Source organism: Manis pentadactyla, chromosome 7 (genome assembly GCF_030020395.1).
Source record: "Manis pentadactyla isolate mManPen7 chromosome 7, mManPen7.hap1, whole genome shotgun sequence".
Classification (NCBI taxonomy): domain Eukaryota; kingdom Metazoa; phylum Chordata; class Mammalia; order Pholidota; family Manidae; genus Manis; species Manis pentadactyla.
Genome location: NC_080025.1, coordinates 23892478 through 23914604, shown reverse-complemented (window position 1 = coordinate 23914604; position 22127 = coordinate 23892478). Strand labels below are relative to the sequence as shown.

Below are 22127 nucleotides of genomic sequence, written 5' to 3'. Positions count from 1 at the left end.
CCCCTCTTTGGTGTCCTGGGGCCTCTTCACCTTCTTCCCCCTTAGATCTTCACAGTGGTCCTCTGTCCACTCCTTGACCATTTACAGAATTTAGGTGGCCCATTGCTTGCTCTCTCCTCACCAGCAGTTGTGGTGCTGGGGAGTAGACGGAGAATGCGGTCTATGGAAAACCACCTTTAGTAATTCTGATAAAACTCTGCTCCTCCCATCCTCTCGATGGAGATCGACCATCCCAACTACAACCCATTTGCCAACGACTCTCAGTTCTGTATGTCTGCTGCTGATTCTGGGCTTTAGATGCACACATAACACAACACGATGAAAACAGTCCATCAAATATTCCATGGGTATTTCACACATAACGTGATCAAAAACTGAACTCGGAAGCTTGCTCCCCACACTGGTGTCTTCTAATCTTAATCTCAATTAGTGGAATCATACCATCAGTTCAGTCACTTAAGCCAGAAACCAAGGAAGTCCCCAAACTCGAGGAATCCCTAAACTCCTACCTTACTTCCCCCCTCAGACCTACACCCAAACAGCCACAGACTCTTGGTAATCTCACCTTCCTGGAACCTCAAATTTGTCCCTTCCTCTTTAATCTATGCCATTGCTGTAAAAATCCAGGTTATTTATAGTCTCAGGGATTGGCACAAACTTCTGCACCTGAGTCTTGTTCCCCTTAAATCGTTCTGGTTGGAATGAATGGGAGTGTCAGGGGCTAAGGAAACAAGACTCCATCGCTGCTCTGCATGCACTTCAATCACCCCAGACCACATCCTGGAGGAATTCTCACTCCCAGCAGAGGATTCAAACGCCCTCCATAATCTGACCAACTCCTCCCTGGTGGCCCCATCTCTTCGTTTTCCCAGATAGTTTTAGTACTGTTCCATCTTTCTGCGCTTTCACTCAAGTTCTTCCCTGAAGCTGATCATGTGTTCTTTAAATTGTTAACTATCTTTCTTCCTTAGGAATTAGCTCAGGTATTAACTCAGGAAGTGGGTCTTAGATATCTTAGGTCTTGAGGATCAGCAAATTGTCCCTCTTATGGGCTCCAAAAACACACTTTGCTTATCATCAAACATGCTCCCATTGAATATACTTATTTATAAGTATATCCCCTCACTAGACCATAAACTCTTCAAAGGATGATATGGAGTTTTATTTATCATTTTACATAGAACACAATAGATACTTAATTATTCTTGTATTGCTAACCCTTTCACACCTTAGTTAGCATTCCTTTGCCACTTAGCAAATTTCTAGAATGCACCCTTTGGCCTTTTCCTGGAAGAGGAATGTGAAACCAATTTAAGAATAATATTACCAGGCTGAAAGAGTCCTCACAGATTAACTAAGGTTAAGTTTGTTTTAGTTTTTTTTTTGCTTAATAGCTGTTTGCATTATCTGTCCTAAGGTGTCTTTATTTGAGAAAAGGAGAGAAGAAATGAAATCTGGATCCTCTTCCCTGATAAACTCTCACAGAGGTTTTTATAGACATGGCCCTTTTCCAACAAGTTTAAGGTTTATTTTTACCACAAGAATGGCAGATTGAATTAAGCTGTTATTTCCTAAAAAGGTGGTGGCCGTATTTCTGCAAATTCTCCTTGGTGAAATAACAGTTGGCAATAAATAGCACGAAGGAATATTATTTGGGGAAATTATTTTCATCATCCACAGTAGGATTCATCGCAAAGTAATATGCTTCTAACCTAGTAGCTCTCATCTTTGGGGTTGATATACTCAATTGTGCATGTTAAGCTAGAGTAGCACAATTTATACCAATTCTGTACAAATCATTCTACTCTGTTCAGAGAATCATAATCTCTTTAATTCAGTGTTTCCCACACTTGGTGCTGAGCTGCCCCTACAGGCTGAGGAGAGTGAATCCATATCCCCACTGTGTTAGGGGGGCGGAGCCTAAAACGATGTGGCATAGAAACATGGCTTTAAAGTTTCAAGTGGCATCTTTACAATTCAGGAAAATTTTTCACTGTACTCCGCAACACATTCATGCTTGTATTTCGCCGACGTATAGGGGGAATATAACTGACGCCGCAGAATCATGTACCATGTCTATCTTGCGGCTTCTTCTATCTCCAGAGCAGCCCAGCAGTTCACCACACGAGCCTGGCATTTCAAGAGATGTGTGTAGTTAAAAATGACCTGTTATGTAAAATGCTCCTCAATTTAGGTTCATGCAGTATTTCCCTATAGTTAAATATAGGTTAGATATTTCTGGGAGGCCTATCGCTAAAGTGACGCCGTCTACTGAGGCCATCACAACAGGAGGCACGCACAGAGCCTTGGTCTAGTACTGGTGGCGCCAGGACTGACCACTTGAGGAAAGGGTGCCAGGCAGGATTTTCCCCTTTGTGATTGATTATTAAGTATCTGTGGAGAGATGCTTCTTTGGAGTATGTAAACATAAACATCCTGTTTACTTAACACCTGAAACCTTCATGCACTAGTTTCAGCATCCAAATTAATATTAGGGTAGGGGCTGAAGAATGATTTTCTGTTTTCATCAGTCCTACATTTATTCATTTATTCTACTATAAGGAAAAGCTCTCCCTTTGCCCCTTTTTTTACAGATTCCTTCATTCGTTTATTTTTCAAAATATCAGTATGGATTTATGGATTCTTATTTAATGAGTTATAATCCTTTGTGATCATTTATTTTGATGCTCAAACTGTCCCAGATGTGGCCAGTGGGAGCCCCATTTCGGTGACTGCTGTTTCCTTTTTAAATGTTTAAATTGAAGTACATTACAAAAAATAACTGACCTTTACACTTCAAAAACTCAGCATCGTGAACGGTTAAGGAAGACCGAGGAATTACCTGGATTAAGGAAGGCTCAAGAGACCTCTGGACAACTGATGAGATATGAATAAGGTCTCTAGATTACAGTATTATATTAATGTCAATTTCTGGATAATTAAACCACAGTTATTGTTTTAAACATGGAGTTCATAAGGGAAAGGGCGACACCATGTCTGCAAGTTAATCTTCAACAAGTCAGAAAACAAACAGTAATTGTCTTTATACAAATACAGAGATAAACACAGAAAGAGAGGAAATGCCAAAGCAAAACTGGTAAAATGTTAACATCTGAAGATTCTCTATAAAGGGCTTCAGAGAATTCTTTGTACTACATTGCAACTTTTCTGAAAGTCTAAAATTACATCAAAACAAAAATTATTTACAAAAAATTCTGCTAGTCCATACCTCGCCTACCCACTTCCTGCAGGAATTCCTTCTAGAGTATCACACCGGCCATTTACCCCTGCTTGCCTGTGTACAGGGTATAGGAGAATGGGGCCACAGGAAGAGTGTTCCATAAGCGGGCATTTTCAGTTGGCAGCTTGACCCCAAATACCCTCTTAAAACTTAGTTTCTGTGATGTTGTCTCTGGCTTTGGAGCAAAACAGAATCGTCTCCTTCACAATTCTGCTTGGAGTCTGTTTGAATGTGTCTCTAGCCTGTCTAGACCCAATTATTCCCCTTTTCAATAAACACTACCTATATGAAGTGGTTCTCTGAGTCATCACAGTTACTGCCACTCCTTGCCAGCTCCAGGGGCATGGGGACAGGAGAGGATGTGCTTGACTTACTGATCTAACATTGACGGCTCCACACTCTTCACTTTTGAACAAAGAGCCCCATGTTTTCATTTTGTACTTGGGACTGCAAATTATATACCCAGTTCTGACACAAGCCCGTGTGGCACCTTTGTGTGTGGCACTTCTGTGCCAAGAAGGCCCAGCCCCTTCCTTCAGGTGGTGGCAGCCCCATTCCACATACACATCTGGGCTGGTGGAGGGCAGGCCCCATGTCAGCCCCCAGTCCCTTCCTTAGCTAGATGCTCTGATGCCGAGCACTGCTTCACGAGGAGGCCTGCCTCTCATATCTGTCAATAATATTCATATGAATTAATTCCAGTCTAAAGAAGCAGATAACCTTTGGCCGAGTAGAATACCTTCTCCTGACTTTGGCCACATTCTTGCAAGGGCTGGGGAAGGAGCCTTACAGCTTTTGTGCAGTTTCTACCAAGTGCTGAGAAACAGCCTAAACATATTTTTCCATAACCTCTAAATCAATTCCGTGGTCCAAAAAGGGATGAAGGGACTAGCATAGGCAGGGCTGGCAGCCTCAGGCTCTTTGAGAGCCACATACTCACAGAGCTGTGTGCTTTGAGGACTCACCTACTCCGAGTTCCCTTTCACCCCTTCTTTATTGCCATAGAGATTATCAGGAGTAGCGAGAAACCAGGGAGGACAAAAGGGATCCTTACAATGACATCCTGATGAGCTGTGGATTCACTAAGAAGCCAGACGCCGTGTCAGCCCCACGGCACCGTAATACACAGCCAACAAATGCCCTTTCACAGAACCGTGTCTCACACTAACTGGGCTGCTTTCAAGCCACACGCGTGTAATACAAAGGCGATTTATAAGTCTGCGTACGAGGCTCAGAGATCAAGACAAAGTCATACGGTCGAATCTTAAAACAGGTTAACACTCTTAAAAAAGGGAAATCCACAAATAACTTCAAAATAACTATGGTTCAGGGTGAATTATAGTAAATACTATAGGAAAAGTACCAAACAAATGCTATGAGAAATCAGAGATGGATCTTTAGATTTTATCAGTTTCACAGCTGGGGACAGTAGAGAGTGTCTTCCTCTGTGGCTCAGTTGGTGTCTCAGGCTGCTGAGGTTACTTGCAGTAAAGGGATTTGCCAAACTAGATTTCCTACAGGAGACAGCATGCAGGATGGGCCATGGGTGTAGGAGTTAGGTGGAAAGAGGTGGGAGTGTTGAGATGAGAATATGCACCAAGGAGGAGAACTTGAGCACATCAAGGAGACAGGGAGGCCCACGTCCCAGAATCGCAGCTGCACTACCTCAACTGGAGCTCAGCACACTTGTATGGATGCAATGGAAGGAAGGCTGGAAATGCAGGTTAAGGTGGACTACCAGGCAGAGGTTTCTGTATTTATTTATCTTTATATTTAATTCTGGAGTCAGGAGTGACGCAGGGGGCTAGGGGGCAGGCATTGACAGTTCAGCAAGTGAAATTATTTACCACAGCCATGAAGCTGAGATCCACAATTGAGGTTTAACGGGATGCCGCTCTTCTCTAGTTTTCACAAAGCCAAGGAAAAGAACTCTGTTTTTACTATGTGCCTGTAAAATTAGGTAGGGAGCTTCATAGCTTTTAAATGAGATTCTCCTTTAAGCTCGTCATTCATGCTTGGCACAACTGCATAGATATTTTACGAGTATTTCAAATAAGCAGCCAATTTAAATTATATTCAGGATGCATATTTTATAGATCTTGTCTTAAAACAATCAACGAAACAGCGGTTTCCTGCTGTTATTTTCTTTCAAGGGGCCAACTTGCTCTGTTACTCTAACAGGCACGTGTTTCTCATATTCTCCTGAACCAAAACTCCAGTAATGGGGGGAAGGACCCAGAGCCCAGGAGAACTGGCCAACCGAGGGTTAACGACACAGGCAGGACACTCTGTAAACAGATGAAGAAGCGGAGCAAAAATGGGAAAAAATACAGTGGCTAAGCAGCCAAATGTTCACACATGAAAATAAACAACTACGAATAATTGAATATTCCTAGTTTTGATAACTGTCCAGCAGCAGAAGTAACAGATGCCACAGCGGCACCACTACCTCCTGCTTGATTGAAGCAGACAGGCGCGTGAAGGCCTGTGGGAGGGGCTCCCTAGAGACGGCCTTCTGCCAGCTTGGTGGGGGTGAGTGTGGGCTGGCTTTATTTATTTATTTGTACCTTTAGAAAATCACTTTTGAAATGGGCCCCAGCTATTTCCAGCCCCAGGCAGTTGGACGGCAGCCAACATCTTTCTGACAATGTGGAATTATTAAGGAAAGTACAGTAGTTTAAGATGACAGGCACTTCTGCTACTGAGACAAAGCCCATACTATTTTTTTGGCAACTAAGACAATAATGTGTCGTGATTACATATCCACACACACACATGCATATGCATGCATATGTCATATATAATAAACATGTTTATAGATATATATATATCTATAAATATGCAAAAATATATATGAATACACATGGAGTAATCTGACCGTGAGGAGGAATGCCTTTTACACAGAAACAGAATAGGAAAGCAATCACCATTTTCCTCAAAGAAACACTCAAATGCATGTGAACTTGTCTTTCTACGATGGCCGTCAAACGCCCACTCCAGGGAAAGCAGTCTCCGTGGCTCAGCAGCAAGAGCACTCGGGGTGGAATGAAAGGAGGCAGGGTCTGCTTCCAAGTCTGTCTGTGCGGCGACCTTTGGCCAAGTCACCCAACCTTTCTGAATGTCACCTTCTCGTCTATTACAGGGTGAAGTTGGATGAATGGGTCAAACCAACGCTTCCTAAAGAGTGTTTCAAGTCTTCTCGGGTCTTGCTCCTGGAAGTAGGGTCTGCAAACCTGTGGACACTGTCAGCTGGGAACTCCTGGAAATACACAGACTCTCAGACCTCACATTGGAGTTACGGGATCATTTTAATGGAATCATCTGCATTTTAATAGGATCCCAGTTGATTTGCATGCATGGACAAGGCTACTTGATCCCAAGGTTACTTGATCATGGAATCACCTAGAAAACTTCATACACATGCAGCTTTCCTGGTCCTTCCTCCACAGCCTGAGCCTGAGGGCCTGGGGTGAAACCAGGGATATGCATATTTGACTGATACCCCAGGGTGGTCCATTTCAATGAAAATATGAGTTACAGAAATAAATAAAGTAATTATATTTCTGTTGTTTCCCCTTAAAAACCAAATGATCTCTAAGTGGTACCAGGCCCGTGAGCTTCCTGGTATTTCTTGCAGAGACTGGCAAACATGATCAGGTCAGGCCCGTCCAGTCCATGCATCCCTCGGTGGACAGTCCTGACCACCATGTAGGCTTCTGCCTGCTGCAGCTTTGAAATTATTCAGTTTTTAATGGATCATTGGTTAAATGTCGGAAGCATAAGGAACTCTGATGCTGAACTACAATAATTTAATGAATAATATAAAAATGATAATTTTGCAAAGTCCCCTCAAGACAACTGTCATCAGATTCATAAGCTACATTCATTTATCAAAGTCCTTATTTAGCACATTAAGATGCCGTTAGTACTTCAAAAATCAATCTTAAAAAGAAGAAACATAGTGACAAATATATCCAATTTGGATTTTCATTTATTGGGAATAGACTATTCTCACGTACAATGTGTTATTTGCTGGGAAGTCAGAAAACTCTTACTTCAATAAAACATGAAAGGAGAGAAAAAAAAAGCCTTTTAACAGTTACCAAAGGGAAAGGGACTGGGGAGGATAGGTGGGGAGGGAGGGATAAGGGCGGGAAAAAAGAAAGGGGGCCTTACGATTAACATGTATAGTGTGGTGGGGGCACGGGGAGGGCTGTGCAACACAGAGAAGACAAGTAGTGACTTTACAGCATCTTACTACGCTGATGGACAGTGACTGTGAAGGGGTATGTGGGGGGGACTTGGTGAAGGGGGGAGCCTAGTAAACATAATGTCCTTCATGTAATTGTAGATTAATGATACCAAAATAAAACTAATAAAAAAATAATAATAAATTAATTAATTAATTTTTTTTAAAAAGCCTTTTTTTTTTCCTATAAGCAAAAACTCCAAGAAAGGTTCTGAAGGCAGTTTTATCCCCCTTCCAATTCTGCTTCTATTAAAATAGTTAAATTTCGATTTACATTTTAACGTACACTGGTCCCCAAGTCAAATGAAATATTTAGTGACAAAGTATGTCTTGGCTTGCATAAATAATTTTAAATAAATTAAAGAAACTGTCACTTGCTACATAGGAAGAAATTAAATATATGTTGCAAATATTAGAGATCATATTAATTGTACAATACAGGCTTTAATGATTTTTTAAAATTTAAAAACCACACCTTTATCATATTCATATATGCATATTGTATATAAGAATGATAAATGATTTTTTTAATTCTTGAAGAGATTTGTGAGATTACTACTATAAAAGTATCAGATGAGTCTTAAGAGGGTGAGATGATAGAAAATTTGTTTTCCATTAATTACATTCTTTGATCTTATGCACGGGAGAGCTGGATATCTAGCATTGGCCTAGAATGGATTTTTAGAGTCCATACATCTATAACCTGCAGAAAAATCACTACGGCACTAAAACTGTAGTTCAGTTCAGTAAGTATGTAAGTAGAAGCGATCCTCTTGATGAAGATGCTGGTGGACAGGAGGATGACCTATGCCATAAAATAATATCTAATGATTGATAAGGGCTAACTCTGTGCTGGATACAGTTTTAAACACTTTACACTTATCAATACTCTAACTCTTGCAATAATTCTATGAAGTATTTACTCTTTCATCACTGAGGACATTAAAGCACAGAGAGATGAATAAAGATGAATAAAGGTTCACCGTTACAAAACCAAGTAGTGGCGCTGGAACTGGAATCTGACAGGACCCCAGGGTCGGGTTCTGAACCACCAGGGCACATGTGTGAGCCTGGGAACTGCAGGAGCCAAGGTGCACACCCAGGAAGCAAATGGGATGTGCAGAACAGCTAAGTGCTTACAGGATGCAGGACACGGAGGGGTATGGGAAATTAATAAAGGCGGGTGTCAACCATTCTTGGCGAAACTTTGTAAGCAAGGAGAAAACCCCTGGAGGTTTCTAGCAGGAGCATGACAATCAGGAATTAAAGAGCAAGCATGGAGGTGAGAGAGACTGGAAACGGATGAATTAGTGAGATGCTATTCATAGTAATTCACAGACTAGGTCAAGTGGGCTTTGGATAAGTAGCAGAAGAGAAGGAAGGGGGAAAGGGACCTTGAGAAGAAGGAAATTGAGGGAACCCATGCTGAAATCCCCTATGCGGGTCTCTCCTTTCTTGGGACAGAGCCTGGAGGATAATCTGCTTCACCCTGACTCGGGTCAAATACCAGGCCAGCCTGGCCAAGGCCATGCATGGAGCCCAACACTGGACATGTTACTGGACAGTAAAATGAAAAGGATTCCCTCCCTCAGCTGACCTGCTCCTTTTTAGTCATAAAGTAGTTGGCTGAAATTAACTAAATACTTATAGGACAATGTTCCCCGTGGCTCTTACATCAAGAGCACAGCTTACAAGATGACCTCTTCTCCTTGGCCTCCCAGGGCCCAGTCATCTTGCAGGAAAGGGTCTCCCAATCTCCAGTACCATGAAGGTGAAATGAATATTTTGAGATGAAGATTTCATTTCCCAAGAAACATAAATGTCTCTGCAAATAGCAGTTCACTCCTATTCTTAACCCCTAAACCACTGACATCTGCTATGAAGAACTCCTTGAGTCCTCAAACAAATCCCCCTCGTCCTGTAGTCTTGATGGCACTCTCAAAAGGCTGAATTTAAATAAAACCACAATATCCACCTCTGCCCTCCATTTCACAATTTCTTTCTGGAGTGGTTTTTAGACATAATAAAGGAGGTCTTATGGGGACCCAGGAGTTGGGAGGGGAGAATAGGCATGGGTGGGCTGCAGATACGTTAAAGGAGTGAAAAGGAAGTTTGTGTATTTCTACATGTGCTAGAGCTGGTAAAAATCACTGAGGCTGAAATATGTTAGAGAAATCTTGGACTCTCCTGAAAAGCAATTTTCTTCCTACTTTTTTTTCCTGGGTATCTATTTTTTTTTTTTTTTTGGTCCTACTTGGGCAAACAAATGTTTTAATTTTAAAACCCATTTCCACATCTTAAAATGCAGAGGGAAGAGGTTTTAATAGTAGGCTATAAAAATTCCCTAATCTTTAATGTCTGATTTTTTGGAGACCTGCTGGAAAGTACAGTAAACAGCCATTGCTCGACTTTCCCCATCACTGCCCCTTGGACTTTGCCATCCGTAATGAACAGCAGAGAATCTATTTGTATGGGTGTCTTTTCTCTGAGGAGCTATTTTTCCTGGCATTGTTGAGACACCTGCACTCTGACAATCTAGGCAGAATCTCTTAGCCAAACTGATTTTGCTGATTGTACTCAAGAGGAAATTATCAAACATTTAAAATGCAGTTTTCAAAGAGGAAATCGAGCAGAGGTAGAGACAGTTCTGATGGTTTCTTGCTGTCCCCTAATACTCATTCTGCAGAAGCACCTGGCACGTGCAAAGCTCATGTGCGGCTCTGTGGAACACTTGTTCAGGTGTCTGCGGGGCAAGAAGGTCACCCAGGAAGTACTCACAGGCTATGCGCACGGAGGCCTTCCTGCTCTTGGAGGTCCCCAGGTGGCTCCATGCCACACACTGGCACCAATAGTCCTCTGGCCCGTGGAAGTCCTCCACCTGCTGCCTGGTGACGTTGATAAATACCTCCCGGACCTTCAAGCCTGATGGGGAGATAGAACAAATCCACTGAGGCCACTGTATTTCCCAACCACAAAGTTAAGGCTAGCCAACCCTTTTTGTGTTAATTAAACAATTCTGTTTTTTAATCAAGGCATGGTTTTAATTACTTTGACAATAATATATTACAGCTAATTAAATTCCAACAGCTGAGTCAGCTGGAAGGAACAAGTGTAAAGTATTACCAACCTATGTGGCTCCATCCAGTACAACAGCTTTCACAGTACCTTGACTTTGTACTTTGTGGGTGTAAAATCTAGCCTGAGGAATGTAGCACTAAAATTAACTGCTGGGATTCTAGAAGCTAAAAAGACTTCAAGACACCAACCTCAGAGACATGGTTCCAGGTGGTTCTAAATGCCCCCACCCCTCGGAGTAGCGGTGTGCAGAATCATGCCAGCAGCGTGGCTCAATACAAAGGGGACAGCGGGCACGCAAGGGATGGGTGAACGGGCTGGGAATCCAAGGGAAGGCCAAAACCTTGGCTTTCAGGTTCTGGACAACAAACATGACAAACACATTTGAACTCAGCCTCACAGCCCTGAGAGGAGAGCCCAGGAAGGCCCCGCAGCAACAGCATGAGGCGGCGAGGAACGGAGAGACTTACAGAAAGCACAGCCAGGCTACATCTGCAAAATGGGATAAAAGTAAGACCTTGACATTTTTATGTTTTTTTAAAAATTATTATTATTACTTTGCCTTCTTCTTCTAATAGAGAGTTTTCTTGCTGGTTCTTAATGGTGGTTCTTTCTTGGTCCACTGACCAAGGACCAGGAGGCTTTCTTTGGGCAGGACAGTCACCTTGCAAAGAGAACCAAGGATGAAAGGCAACAGTCCTCATTAGTGTGTGTGCACATGCACACACACACACACACACACCCCAAACCACACATGAGAGACACACAAGGAAAGCATGCTTTAGTTAAGGAGACCCCCACCCATGCCCCTCTGCTGAAGGCCATCCAGTAGTGTTGCAAGGATAGCCATGAACCTCTGCATCTCAAGAGATGGCAACTCACTTGTTCACAGGAAGTTGGACAGGGGAGCAAAACTGCCAGGCAAATAGAAGATGGCATCTCATAAATACAAGTAGCATGTACCTGATAACTTGTGTAACTCTAATAAGCAGGAAGAAGTCCAACCCTTTAAATTATTGTGCAAATTACAACCATCAGCCTTTGTTATGGAGTAGAGTCTTACAGACTATAAAAATATGACTATGGGACTGATATGCTAATAAGCTTTCTACATTGTTGGATGGTTTACTTGTACATAGACTAATGTTGGCAGCAGATGAATAATTGCTCTGCATGTACTAAACATAACAGAGAGGCACAGAACTTCATCATTTGTCAGCTTTATTTGTTTAAATGAGAAAAATGCTGACAGCAGTTATTGTTGTAATCCCCTTATTTATCAGATAGAAAACACTAGTTACTCTTAGCAGGGCTAATCCTGTTGGGAGACTAAAAGTTAGAGAATTTTCAAGCTAATTGAAGGTGTATGCTTTCCTATTCAAAGAACAGAAATGTGTAAGACAGGAGGAAGGAAATGGTGAGAGAAGAAGAATGAGTATCATTTATTTCTGGTTGGTTGATATCTAATGAAAGGGCTCTAGTTCTCAGCCTAACTTGTTCTGTAGAGAAAGAAAGAATTCTGAAAGAGTATTTAACATTCAGCGCCATGCCAACTGCAGCCCGGTGCCTTCCAACAGCTGTCCCCACACCTTTCATCTATTGCTCATTACCACACTTCCACAAAACCCACCAGTGGCATCCTGCTATGGCTGCTCTTGTCAGTATGCCTGGTGATAGGCACTCAGGGAGGAAATCTGATACACGGCTCCAGTGCTTACCACCCCTCAAAGCTTAATGTCCCTGCAATCGTTTGCTGACTAACTAGATTCAAGAATGGAAGTCAGAATCCCTCTTCCTGTTGTAAGATGCTTTCCACGTCCCAGACCACACAAAGGCAGGAAGGGACTTAAACCTAGGTCCTCTGCCCTTTCCCTGGGCCACTTTATTCAGCGTTGTGCCCACTCCATGCCTTGATCTCCACACTGCCATGGTTCATGATTGGGGATGAACCAAGAGAATGATTTATGTAGCTTTCCACAGACAAAGGGCCAAACAACTATTCTAGTACAGGTTTCAGGAGTAGGATATGGCCTTGCTCAATTGTCTGGGAGAGAAAAAAAAAAAGTCAAACTCCCCAGGAAGAGCAGCCATATCATATTTAAGAGACTTCTTTGAAGGACTTGTCTGCCTGGGTATCTCACTCTCTCTGATGCCTGAATTTAGTTCTGAGATAGAACCTCCTTACTCTGCTGTCTACTGAGACAGAAACAGCCCATTAGGCTGGAAGAAGCGAGTCCCGCGCTTCCATGAGAGAATATATTTCACTTGTCTCCTACTAGTCCAGGGTTAGGGCCTAGAAAACAAATGCTTGAACAACAAGCTTACCTGTATTTTGAATAGCATATTGTTACATATCACTTCTATGGCCCTTTATGTTTATTAATGGCATCACATGTATTACCTTATTTCATCTTAACACCATGTTATTTTTCATTCTATGGTTATTATTTTGCCCCAGTTCCCATACTATAGGAAATAGATCAAAGATATCAGATGGTTTGTGGCATACATTATTGGGGAAAATAAAAAGTACTGAATGCCTCGTATGTTCCAGCCACAGTGCCAGGCGCTGACGGTCATGATTCCTGCCCTCAAAGCTAAAAGCGGAGACATTTCGACCCACCCTGACACATGGCGTGACAAGTGCTCTGACGGAGGCAGCTCAGACAGCCGCCAGCTCACAAAGAGAGGCACCTATCCTCACCACAGCAGCAGACAAAGCTCCCGGGGTGGGTGCCTTTCTACCTGGAGCTTGAGGGTGCTGTCCTCACCCAGTGCTTAGCTTAGCACCTAGGGCAAGGTTCTGCTGAGGACACGCAAATCTGACACGTATTTGAAGTTTCCCAACTCTGAGATACAGGGAAGCATTTTCACAGAACTGTGTGCTTCCATTTCTTGGGAGGCCTTAGATGTCTTCAGGCCAACAAGCTCCTGAAAATAATAAATTAAATGTAGATAATTAAAAGGTAGAACCACATTTCATTTCACTGGTAGATGCTTAATTAGGGCTAAATGTCTTTTGCCACTTCATCCTAGCAACAAGATTAAAACGTATTTTGATTAAAAAAAAAAGTCATCCTTCGAATGTGCAGTGTGCCTGACGAATACTCTTCAGTTTCCCCTGGATAATAACCACTCCACATATTCCTCAGAAACACCACAAGTTCAGTCTTAAGTACAGAAACTAAGAACACACCCAAGCTCTCCAGTTTCTTCCACACCAGAGATTAGAATTAATAAGCACAGAGGTGTCTGGAAGAGGAAAGCAAATTAACTTGATAGTGTTGTCTGGTGACAGAGAGGGAACCTCAGAGGCAGATGTGGACCCGGGGTGGTTATTCAGATGGCACCACATGAAGGACTCACTCAACATCATGCTCACAACTTTGGGGGAAACATGGTCACTTTCCAATTCTGTTGCCCCAATCAGTGACTTCTCTCATTCCTGTCATCACTAAAAAACTTCCTCCTGTGTGGAGAGCATGCCCTGAGGTCAGGGCCCAGAGCCAACGACTTCCATCTTCCACAGGGCTACCAGGAGCTCTGAAGTAAAAGGTTACTCTGTGAAAGACAATGATGTACCTGTGAATAATAGTAGCCCTTTTATCTTTCTGGAATTGTAAAAGTTTGTGATTTTCTATTTGTTTTGTTTTTTTTTGAAGCACAATCACCAGTCACTTGCCCCTTGAACACACACACACACACACATACACACACACACACACACACACACACGTGAGTGTGTGTATAGCAATTTTATATTTATCATTTTGAAGGCTAACCTTGACTGGGTGGTGCTTGCTATGCCTCAGGCCCTGAACTGAGCGTGTCATGGATATTAGGTTCTCTAACCCTCACAACATTTCTACGTGGTAGATATAATTATTACCCTCATTTTACACATGAAGAGACTAGGGAGAAAAAACGCTAAGTAGTCCAGCTACCTAAGTTCGCAAATGGAGAGCCAGCTTTCAAACAAGGCGCCCTAAGACTGGTACCCGTGCTCTTGACTACTACTATCTTCAGGTTTTTTCCAGGTCCTTATAATTCCCACTTCAAATAAAAAACACAGACCTGAATGTTATATAAACAGAAAGGCCTGCAAAAGTCCAAAGACAGTGGTGAAGAATTTTGGGTTTAGAATAAATCTCTGATCGATATCAGGAACTCTTATTCATTTACATAAAACAGTGAGCTGCTTTCTGTCTCTGCTAAGGATGGAATGAGACAGTAAATGGTCCCCAACTTTTAGTAAGAAAAGTTAAATTAGACATAAGAGACAGGGCCTTTATACCCTGCTACAAGAATGGAAGGGATTCATAATATTCTTCTGAAAACCTTTTAAAAATATGTCAGTTCTAAGAAGCACAGATGAACAAAATGAAATCTGGGGCGGGGGGGAAAGGTTTCTACAAAAGTGAGTTTTAAACCCACACACTGTCAATGGAACACTTGAGAGATCGATTATTTCTGTGATATGTGATCTAAAATATATGCTTTCCAAATGTGCCTTGGTGATTTGTGAATAGTAACTTTGAATTAATGGTTTTCTGGGAGATACTCTATTCAAATCCCCATCACCAGTACAGTTAAGTTCTTAGATATAAACTTTAAAGATTTAATACATTTTTATTTCTACTCCTCTCTCTTTTTCCAACACAATCCATTAACCTTTTATCCCCAGAGTGACTCTAGTTATTTAAACAGGAAATCACACACAATGAAATCCCTGAAATGATATTCCTTAGGAAGAAAAATATTAGTTTACCAGAGTGGAGACTTTTCCCATAACACATTGGAATACGCATTATTTCACTCATTAGAGTTCAATATCTCCAAGGTAGGATAAGATAAGAGCCATGGAGTGTTGTTAAGGGAACTCCTGTTTTTATTGAACAGTTAAGAAGTGTTTCAGCTTATTGATAACTCTAGCTTCCCACAGGCTGTATTATCCTGATTGCTAAAGATGGATTTTGCTGGTTTTGTTGTTTTCTCTGTGTGTGTGTGTATCTACCTGTTTGTTATATTAAACCTCTTAATTTCTGTTTCTGACCATTCTGTCCTTTCTCAGGGGTATGATTCTTGGGTTGGGATCACCTCTCAGCTCAAAATGTTAATGGAGGAAAAACACAAGGAGGAAGAGCCCCCGTATTTCCAAATGAATGAGGCAGGACAAATAAAAAGAATCCCACAGCTGGTGAAGAGAACAGGAAGTGTACATCACTAAGAGGTATCGCCATGTCTGTGCAACACAGTAACTCATGTCAAATAAGCAGTGCCTGGTGCAGGAAAGAACTCCAGTTCTGTGTGTTTTTAGCTAAATTGCATGAAAACACATCATCCTTTTTCTTCTGATTTGAACTGTTAGATGACGGAGCCAAATTACTGGAAAGACCAAAGGCAGTTTGCAGCCTTTAACAACTGAAAGGATTTATTGCTTCCAATTTGGAAATACAGAAGATTCTGGGTCTACTCCAGACACTCCCGAGTCCTATATATTTCTGTTACTACTGTGAGGAAAGAAAACCTGTATGTAAAAAGAGTATCTAAATTCTCTAGGATTTCAGAAATAGAGAAGATGTTGGCGAAAGATATGAACAGCTGCTTTCAACTTCTTACAAGAACATCAGACAATTCTCTATCTCTGGTCAAATATGATCCCGCTGCTCTTGGACTCTTGGTGTCATTTACTTCAACTGGACTGGCGGGAATTATTTTACAGACCCCATCAAAAGCCATTAAATCTGTAAAGGTAGTCAAGCCCTGTGCTCAAGCCCAATATTGAAAACCCAAGGGCAGTAATGCATCTATTTTTCAATACCTGAGGCCAATTTGTTTCTAACCTTAATTGCACTTATGCATAGGGCTGGGGTATACTATCTCCATTCATCTTGCTCCAGTTTCCACTATTCCATGATTAATACAGAGCTTAGGAAACAGAATTGCTGCAGTGCGGTAGAGAGCAATTTTCATTAACTACACACAAGAAAACTGAAAAGGGAGAGACATTTATTTCCCATTGATGTCATCAAAATGACTTAGTTTTAAAAGGCTGTGCTTAGTAAATTCTTTTCAAAAAGGTAGCTGTTAAAATTTAAATTCTTTTTCAATGGCATTTAAAAAAGTGGTGCATAATTTCTCCAGATTATGTCATTTATGAATTTTTGTCTTTCCAGTTCCTTTGAAATTTGTGACTTCTTTGGCCTTTTTTTTTAAAGTAAGGGGAGAGGGGAGACTTTTAGTCAGAGGCAGAAAATGTAATCAACACTCTGCAAGATGTGGAGTTGCCTAGCAATGCTGGGGGAATTGAAAGAGGAAAGCAACAAAAAAAAAAGAATTCTATGAAATGACAAAAGGGATGCAGCATTAAATTGGGTAGCAATGCTTACAAGAGGCCTTTCAAAGAGAATGGATATAGGCTTTTTAGCAGTGGTATAAAAAATAGCTGACCACTTTTCAATGGCCTTCCTATCCTTCATTTGGAGCAGTTTACCTAATGGGATTCTGCTATTTTAAGCACCTTCCTGGACAAAATTTAGGACAGAGATATCTGCGGATAAAACATACAGCCCCACTGAGGCACGGACGCCGGAGTCCTTTCCAGTTGGTCTAATGGAGGAACTTCCCTGACATCCAGAGTCCATCTGTCCTCTTCTTTTGCCTTGATTAACCAAATCCTTCTTTGAAGAAGAAAACCATACCTGGAATTCTGGAAATGTCTCTGTATCTTTGGTTGTTATAAACTTTGGCTCAGCAGTGCCAGCAACACCATGAAGAATACGGGATTTGGCCCTCACAGAGATGGCAGAAACAGGGATAAAGAAATCCCAATGGAATAACTACAGAATTTACACTTGGGAAATGGAAACACTAAACAGATTCACGATGAAACACAATGAGCCAAGTGCTGAAACCCATCTTTATGTCAGCCAGGATATCTGTCAATATTTTGCCCTTGAAGGACAGCAGAGGAATCTGTATATAAAAGCCGTTCATAGAAATCTATCTCAAGAGGGAATCAGGAGATCTGTGCCATGAGCTAGGTGTATCTTTTGGAACTTAAAATGTTGAATGTGTCAAATTGGGCTGTCAGGGTATCACTGAGATCCCTTCCCGTTCTCACACTCAGATTCCAGAATGCTAAGTGTGTTTTGGGTCTGAAGAACGTCTCTAAAACAGGCACTTTTGTTGTTAATCCCTCATACTAGTTCCAAACTGGAGAGAATGGGGAATTGAGATGAAGTTTTAGGTGTTTCTCCAACTTTTGAAGTTACTTTGCAAGCTTAGAGTCAATCAGAACTGTGAAATGTTTAGCACTGTTTATATAAATGTTTAGTCCTTTGTTGCTTTCTTTACTGACTTCTAGGCAGAGACAGAATGTCACCTGAAGATCTTTCTGAAATAATTGTTCTCCTTCCCTTTGGAACACAGTGTATTTGGCTTGCTTACTTCTTGCTTGGCTGTTATTCCTCTTCCTGACTTGTCAGGGTGTAGATCTCTGGCCCCATTTCCTTTTCATATTATTACCCATTCTCTCTCTACAGTCTCCACCTACAGGGTCTCATTCCTTACTGATGATTACCAAGTAGACGTTTCTCTCCCTGAACTTGACCGAGATCCTAATCTACCTCTCTTCATTACATCCCATAAGGATTTCAAATTCTGCTTGTCCAGTGACCTCAGTCTTTTCTCCTTGCTAATGTAATTACTTACATTAATCACATCACCCTCCTGCTTCTGTTAAGAGATTCATTTTTCTTCCTCCATCTTCCTCAATCATTCATTCAGCTATTAAGTCTGGGGTGTGGAAGTGCTTCTCACACCTGATACCTAGTTCTTCCTTCTGTGGCTACCACTTCTCTTAACTGAATTATCCAAGCCTCCTAACTTCCCCATTCTGGTTTCTCCTTACCATTCCAGACACTTGTGCCGGATTCATCCTTTGAAGCAGAGCCCCAGCCATGGCATTCCCATACATCAACATAATCAGTCCCCACCACCAGCAAACTACCCATAAAATTAAATACAGAACTCTTTACTCTGGTATTTGAAGCCTTTCAGGCCACTGACTGAACCAGGTTCTCCAGCTATCAGCTGCTATCCTCCTACATCAATTTTGTATTCAACCAAACCAACTTTTTCCTGACCAAACAATAGCCTTTCTTCCATTTGCTGCTGTTGATCTTCAGACCACTGAGAAGCCTCTGCCACATGGAAACATTAACTACATCTATTTCAGTTACATATTCATCAATGTCCCTTTCAAATGCTGTTGCTTCCACTGCTCCTGTTTTCGGTTTTGGTTTTACCTTTTAATCCTCCATGGCACCATCTGCATCTCTTCAAACATTGACTGTAACTTCATTTGCACTGCACCTGAGGGTACATTGGCCTTCTACCTCTCAGTTAGATATACAGCCCTAGAGTTCAGTGTTTGCATCGTACCATTCTTTGAATACTCTGAAAGGCTTAGCCTCGTGCACCGAATGACCTGGTGTACAGTTAATAATTTAAGCTGATCTGATTAATTAATTGAGTAAGCCAATTATACTCAGACTTTCTGATTTATTCAAAAGCTGATATCTAATGAGTATGTCAGGACTAACAGGATCAATAATCTAGGGTGAGGCCAGATAGGAGTCTGGCTGAAGCTAAATTTTCAGGTACTAGGTGTCACTAGTTCGAAAGCATATACAGCTTCTGACACATACTTAAATTTAAGAAAACTGTAAATTTTGAAAGTTTTGAGTCAAATTATCTTGCTTTGAGATCCAGCACAAGCCCACTGTTTACTTAACATCTCTGAGTCTCAGTTTCCCTGCCTGTAACAAGGCAATTGACAGTATTACTTATTCCGGAGAGCTGTTGTAAAGACAGTAAGATAGTATCTGTGAGGTGCTCAGGTAAGGTCTGGTACACAGTAAGTGCTCATTAAACACTAACTAGCAGGATCACTGCGACCACTGCCCTCACTCATCAGCCAAATTAGCCAATCTAATAAAATTAAAATGGTTCTGACAAAAATTCTTTCATACTGGAGATCCAATTTGCGTTTAGTCATCAAAGAAAACTCAGAAACCACGGACTGTGGAGAATGAAGTACAAAATATTATTATCTAGGAGGAAAGACTAAAGATGTTGAAATTATGCTGCTTAAAGTAAGTGTTGGGTATAAAGTGTATTTCCCTTAAAAAATATTGAGAATTCAGAAAATGAAAGCAGTTGGCTGCCTGGTTTTATTCCCAGGGAGAGTATTAACTTCCAGACAAAATTAGGTGTGAAAGTTATATAGCAGGAAAAAAAAAATACTCCTGTATTATACAGACTGGCAAAGGAGCTGTGGAGTCATTTCAATATCTGATTGCATCTGATATTCCTGGGATGATGTTAATGTGGTCTCATTCCAATAAGCCACAGCGGGTGGCTTGCACAGCTCTGTTTGGCTCATTCATGGTGCGAGCATCTGAGGCGACCAGATTCTTGGGACGGCCTCCCCTTCTTACCTGAACTCTCGTCCAGAGTCTCCTCGGAGACGTGTTCGTTCTGATGGACCCACTCGCCATTGCACTTGAAGAATATCTGCATGGCTGGCCTTGCTTTGCACCTCAGTGCGATGGGGTTGCTCTTGATGATATAGGCGTCCTCTGGCTCCTCTACAAAATGAGGCAGTGTCCCAGGAGCTGACGGGATGGACTCAGGGAGGGCTTCACCATTGTCACTTCCTAGGAAATGGAAGAGGGTGTTAAAACACAGCCCACGCCGACAGCAAGTGCATCAGGACGCAAAGCACAGGCCACACCAGCTCTAAGCACCTGCGCTGAAAAACATTGCCTCATGTTAACACAGCACGCTTGGAAGATCTGTGCAGATGAATTATCTTCTGGCGGCTTAACTAGCATCCTGTGTCCACCTATGGTGGGCACACCTTAGTGTGACTGGACAAGTTAAGATGATGAGTAGGAGACCCCCTGTGGTGCTGACTCTGTGTGTCTTTGCTGAAAGAGTCAAGATAAGTATCTGCAGGGTGAGGGGCTGAATCTTAAGAGTGGTTACCTCAAAGCATTCAATCAGGCCCCCAAGCTGCCTTAAAACTTTGAAACAATAGTGAGAATAGATTTAGTTCTCCCATAAACGAGTATGAATAATGGTGATGTTGGCAAAGGGCGCTCAGTCATTGAGACATGCACAAATATTCCAAATTGTCCACTTTCTTTCCCTATTAAACTTTTAGAGATTGTCTGGTATTCTTTCTTGGACAGGATTTCCTCCAAAAAACCTCACCAACTTATTGAACCTTTTAAAAGGAAGGCCCATTTGTTCTGCCTGCCCATGGCCATCATTCTCTGCCCCCAGATGCCTCCCCCATAGACTTGAATCTCTCAAGGTTAAGAAATTAAAACAAATCACAAAAAATAGCCATGAGCTTTTAGTTTAGGAACTATCATTTTATTTCCTCAAAGGGAAGAAACAGATATGATTCCCTTGAAATGTAGAGAGCTGGTAAGTGGAGAGAAGCAATATAAAAGGGGAAAAGCAGAAGTCAAGACTTTGCTTCTTTGCTTCTTCAACTACATTTCACAAGGACTTAAGTCCTAGGAAGCGGCCACAAAGTCAAGAGAAGCAGGATGTGACCGCAGAGCCACATGGAGGTGAGCAAGAGGAATGGTACCTTGTGGCTTCCAATGGCCATTCCAGAGAAAGAACAAAGCAAGCAGGGACTTCAACATCAAGGTAAACTATGCCCTGGGAAAGGTTATTCCCATTCAAAGCAAACCAGTCTTTAGGACTAACCTGGGGAAATGGTCTAGTGACACCCCTGGACAAACAGACCCGCTCATCAGGAGAGTGCCTAGGGCCAGGGGACATCCTGTCACCTAAGTGGGCTCTCTGTATGCTACCAGCGTAATTCTGAACAGAGACTCTTACTATGCACACACAAGTCAATAACCTCAATCAGTGAGCATTGTCAAAGGTAAACATAATCTGCAACATTAGGGATAATGTCCTGTTTTAAGAACTTTTAGGGGGCATCCTCAAATGTAAACAGGGTCCGGCTTGAATGTGAGAGGTATGGCTTCCTGTCATTATATTTTTGTGTAAGGAAGAAAATAAAAGACCCTGAGTTGTGAAAAAAAACTCCTTGCCAGTGGAAACACATAGCACCATTTGTGTTACTACAAAGAACTGTACATAACAATAGCTTGATTCAAACTGTTTTATTTTTCCATTAACTACATCAGCTCGGAGTGGGGAGCCTCATATAATAAGAGTTTAAGATACCATAAATATTAAGTAATAGAAATAATAGAAAAGCTAACTAATACACAACTCAGTAGAAGTACAAAATAACCACCAAGAAGCAAATACTCTACCTAGTAAGAGAGCAGTTTATGTCATAAAAGTACAGTAAAGTCACTCAGAAAATAAAGCATGTGTATATCACTTGGAATAAGAAAGGTTTCAGGATAGAATCTGAGAGGTTTTTTTTTTTTAACGTTGTAAATTATATTTACAATCGACTTGATAAAATATATCATATATTAATTCATTTTGTTACTGACT

The 22127-nt window shown here is 41.6% G+C and overlaps 1 protein-coding gene across 10 annotated transcripts in view; it reads right to left on the bottom strand.

The window, feature by feature from the left end:
• The window catches only part of UNC5D (unc-5 netrin receptor D), a 582780-nt gene that overhangs the window by 236894 nt on the left and 323759 nt on the right, over positions 1-22127 (bottom strand). For all 10 annotated transcript variants that reach the window (XM_036894362.2, XM_036894357.2, XM_036894359.2 and 7 more), the window contains exons 2-3: positions 20069-20287; positions 10269-10412 (exon numbers count right to left, since the gene is read on the bottom strand). In XM_036894362.2, the coding sequence (XP_036750257.1) occupies positions 10269-10412; positions 20069-20287 (363 nt within the window). The remainder of the gene's footprint in view (positions 1-10268; positions 10413-20068; positions 20288-22127) is intronic.